At 52.1% G+C, this 4,587-nt stretch overlaps 1 protein-coding gene across 1 annotated transcript in view; it reads left to right on the top strand.

The window, feature by feature from the left end:
* OTOF (otoferlin) overlaps nt 1-4,587 on the top strand; it is a 62,242-nt gene that overhangs the window by 3,484 nt on the left and 54,171 nt on the right. Inside the window, exons 4-7 of the mRNA XM_031065022.1 lie at nt 395-526; nt 1,837-1,899; nt 2,716-2,800; nt 4,348-4,507. Of these exons, the coding sequence (XP_030920882.1) occupies nt 395-526; nt 1,837-1,899; nt 2,716-2,800; nt 4,348-4,507 (440 nt within the window). The remainder of the gene's footprint in view (nt 1-394; nt 527-1,836; nt 1,900-2,715; nt 2,801-4,347; nt 4,508-4,587) is intronic.

The raw sequence follows: 4,587 nt of genomic DNA, 5'->3' as shown, positions 1-4,587 counted from the left end.
GGTCTCTGATCCCACAGCTCGGGTTGAATCCATTGGATTTTCCAGCAGAAGTGAAGCCAATGGGATTGGTCTCTGATCCCACAGCTCGGGGTAAATCCATTGGATTTTCCAGTAGAAGTTAAGCCAATGGGATCAGTCTCTGATCCTACAGCTCGGGTTAAATCCATTGGATTTTCCACATTGGGTAGAGTGCCCACACTCTGGGGCTGGAACAACCGGGATTCCTGGGATCTCCTGCATCCCACACCCTTGCCAGCCCCTCCTCACCTGTGTCCCAGTGGGACCAGCAGACCCCATAACACTGGGAATTCCCCTTGGTCAGAGGTGGAGGGTTAGGGGAAGGCAGCCTGGAGCTGCTCCCGGGATGTGGAAATTTGGGAATTCCTCTCCCCAGGTCAGCATCACCATCATCGAGGCCCGGCAGCTCGTGGGGCTCAACATGGACCCCGTGGTGTGCGTGGAGGTGGGGGAGGAGAAAAAATACACGTCCATGAAGGAATCCACCAATTGTCCTTACTACAATGAGGTGAGTCCGGCTGCGGTGCTGCTCCAACCCCTCTGGGTTACTCCACCCTCGATCCTGTTATTTATTTTTTATCCATGGGGGGTTTTTGGGTTAAATTCCTGCCAGAATAAGGTGAAATCTCAAACCACAGAGGAGAAACAAAGCCTGTCTGGGTTACTCCACCCTCGATCCTGTTATTTATTTTTTATCCATGGGGGGTTTTTTTGGGGTTAAATTCTTGCCAGAATAAGGAGAAATCTCAAACCACACAGCAGAAACAGAGCCTTTGCCCTCTGGAATGTTGTGATCAATGATTCCCAGATTTTCTCAGAAACCTCCGCTTCCATTGGCTCCCCACACTCAGTGGTGGATCCGTGATCCATGTGGTGCCACACTCTGTGTTGGGATCACAGGGATCCAGCCCTGCAGGGCCATGGGCACAACCCAGGCAGCCACAGCTTCTCCGGGGGGTTCTCAATCCCTTTGGGCTACTCCGCCCTCAATCTGGTGATTTCTTTCTTATCCATGGTTTTTTCTGTGTTAAATTCCTGCCGGAATAAGGTGAAACCTCAAACCACCCAGCAGAAACAAAGCCTGAAATCTGTGCTTCCATTTTCTCCTCGCACTCAGTGAGGAGTCTATGATCCACGTGGTCTCATGCTCAGTGTTGGATCACATGGATCCAGCCCTGCAGGGCCGTGGGCTGCAGGAGCTCCACCAGGCATCCGAGGGGCTCTCAATCCCTTTGGGTTACTCCGCCCTCAATCTGGTGATTTCTTTCTTATCCATGGTTTTTTCTGTGTTAAATTCCTGCCGGAATAAGGTGAAACCTCAAACCACCCAGCAGAAACAAAGCCTGTGCCCTCTGGAATGTTGTGACCAATGATTCCCAGGTTTTCCAAGAAATCTGCACTTCCATTGGCTGCCCACTCTCAGTGGGGGATTGGTGACCCATGTGGTCCCATGCTCAGTGTTGGGATCACAGGGATCCAGCCCTGCTGGGCCGTGGGCTGCAGGAGCTCCCCCAGGCATCCGGGGGGTTCTCAATCCCTCTGGGCTACTCCACCCTCAATCCCATTATTTCCTTCTTATGCATGGTTTTTGGGGAGTTAAATTCCTGTTGGAATAAGGTCAAACCTCAAACCACACAGCAGAAATTAAGCCTGTGCCCTCTGAAATTTTGTGATCAATGATTCCCAGGTTTTCTGAGAAATCTGTGCTTCCGTTTTCTCCTCGCACTCAGTGAGGGATCTGTGATCCATGTGGTCTCATGCTCAGTGTTGGAATCACATGGATCCATCCCTGCTGGGCCATGGGCACCTCCCTTCCAGTATTTCGTCTTTGATTTCCACGTCCCCCCTGATGTCATGTTCGACAAGATCATCAAGCTCTCCGTAAGTGACCCTGAAATCCTTGTCCTTTTTGGGGGGTTTTGGAAGCAAACCACCCCTTTTTGGGATGGAGTTAAGGTCCTTGATGTGAGATTCCCAACAGGAATTTCCTTCTGCAGACCCCTAGTCCGTTTTTCTGTTCCAGTCCTCATTCCTGGCTCCACACAGCTCCTGCATTCCCTTCATGGGTTGATCTCTGGTATTCCAGAGATCCAAACCTTGGAATTTATTTATTAGAACCAAACCTTGGAATTCATTTATTTATTCTTGTGGAGAAGAAAGATCTTCCTGAGCCTGCTGGGGAAATTCCTGGGGCATCAGAACTGTTGTGGAAATCCAGGATTGGGAATGCTGAGAGCAAAGCTGAGATTTCAGTCTACCTAAAACCAGGAAGATGATGGACAAGACTTCTGGATTCCCTGCCCAATTAGGGCACATTAACTGGGATCATCTATATCCATCCTGGTGCACAGACTGGCTGCACAATTTCTCCCAATTTTCCTCAAATTCTGAGCATTCTAAAGGCTCTCCCTCAGTTAAATATCCCAGTGTTTGCTGCTGTAGTGACTGGAAAAGGGATCTTGCTCCAAAGATTAATTTATTTGCATTTTTTGTTCATACTGAATACAAACTTCCTGGCAATTCCATTAATCAGGACCTGCCAACCCCACCGAGTCTTTTGGTGTCCTTAGGATCCTCCCCAGACTAAGGAAAACTCCTCAGCTCCTTCCCCATCCCATCCTGGAGACCTCTGGAATGGCTTTGCGGCTCCCAGGTCCTGGGGGAATTCCTGAGCTGTTTTCCCCTCGTGATTTCCAGGTGATCCACTCCAAAAACCTCCTGAGGAGCGGGACATTGGTGGGGTCCTTCAAGATGGATGTTGGGACTGTTTATACCCAGCCTGGTACGTGAATGTCGTTTGTAACAATTCCCGGGCACCTGCACCTGCTCAGTGGAGAAAAATTTCCTGGCAGAGGAATCAGGCAGGGGCTGGATTCCTTGGAAAATGCTTTCCAAGTATTAAATGATTGGAAATTGTTTGGAAATTATAAAGTGTAAATATCCAAGATATAAACAAAATATTAAGTGTAAATATCCAAGACATGAACACACCTGAACTTGCTCGCAGGTCAGGGAAGAGCTCTTGGCACCTCTGGAGAAGGGTCTCCATCCTGGAGGGATTCCATCCTGGAATCATGGAATCACAGGATGGTTTGGGTGTGATGGGACTTTGGAGATAATTTAATTCCACTCCTGCCATGGCAGGGACAGCTTCCACTGCCCCAGGTGGCTCCAAGCCCCAGTGTCCATCCTGGCCTGGGACACTCACAGGAATCCAGGGATTCTCTGGGAATCCCAGCCCAGCCAGGAATCCCTTCCCAAAATCCCGCCATCCCAAGCTCCCCTTTCCCACTGGAAGCCATTCCCTGCCTCCTGCCCCTCCAGCCCTTGCCCAAATCCCAGCTCTCCTGGAGCCCCTTTGGGATGGGGAAGCAGCTCCAAGGATTCCCTAGATCCTCCCCTGATCCAGCTGCACATTCCCAGCTCTCCCAGCCTGGCACTGGATCCATCCCCATCCCAACTCCTCTCTGGGAAGGAATTTCAGGATCCAGGGGCTTCCCTGGGATCTGGGGACTCCAGGAAGGGTCTCCCTTCCCTTTTCCATCCCTGAATTCCATAAAAATCCCTCGGGATGGATCCTGAGTGTCCCTTGATCTCCAACACTTCCCACTATCCCAGGCTGCTCCAAGCCCCAAGTCATCCAAGGTTTCCTTGGACACTGCCAGGGATTCTCTGGGAATCCCAGCCCAGCCAGCAATTCCTTCCCAAGATCCCACCATCCCAAGCTCCCCTTTTCCCACTGGAAGCCATTCCCTGCCTCCTGGCCCCCCAGCCCTTGCCCAAATCCCAGCTTGAGGCCCTGGAATGGGCTCTGAGCTCTCCCTGGATCCTTCCCTTCTCCAGCTCTCCCAGGTGTCCCTGAGATCCCTCCTGGCTGTGATGGTGTCCATCCCTGCCCTGCCCAGGAAGAAGCCCCAGGTGACATTCCCAGGCAGGATGTGAATATTCCAGGCAGAATATCCAGGGTTGGATCCTGCCCCGCATTTCACCCAAGCCTGGAAAAGAGGGAGAGGTGGATTAGAGCTGCTGACCACCGAGTCCAACCATCCCCAGCACCGCCAAGGCCACTACCACTGCCCCATGTCCCCAAGTGCCACATCCGCACGGCTTTAAAACCCTCCAGGGTGGGGACTTGAGACTCCACCCTCATCCAGCTTATCCCGTTGTGTCTCCATCTCCAACATCAGACTCCCCTTCCCAGTGGATTTTCCAGCTTTTTTTTGGGATCCCTCACACACAGGGCAGGTCCCACTCCATGGAGTGCCATGTCCTGGTGGTGTTGGCCGTGTCTGGCGGTGACAAAGGTCTCTCTTGTCCCCTGGGTTGCAGAGCACCAGTTCTACCACAAATGGGCCATCCTGTCCGACCCCGAGGACCTCACGGCCAGCCTCAAGGGCTACCTCAAGTGTGACATCGCCGTGGTGGGCAAAGGGGACAACATCAAGACCCCGCACAAGGCCAACGAGACGGAGGAGGATGACATCGAAGGGTAGGGATCTGCTGGGATCCGCTTCTTCCCGGCTCCCTCGGGAATCCCTTCCATCTCTCTTTTCCTTTGGTGGGATCACA

The sequence above is a fragment of the Geospiza fortis genome, unplaced genomic scaffold, assembly GCF_000277835.1.
Source record: "Geospiza fortis unplaced genomic scaffold, GeoFor_1.0 scaffold509, whole genome shotgun sequence".
In the NCBI taxonomy this organism is placed as follows: Eukaryota; Metazoa; Chordata; class Aves; order Passeriformes; family Thraupidae; genus Geospiza; species Geospiza fortis.
The sequence above is the reverse complement of the archived record's forward strand: the minus strand, read 5'-3'. Positions and strand labels throughout refer to the sequence as shown.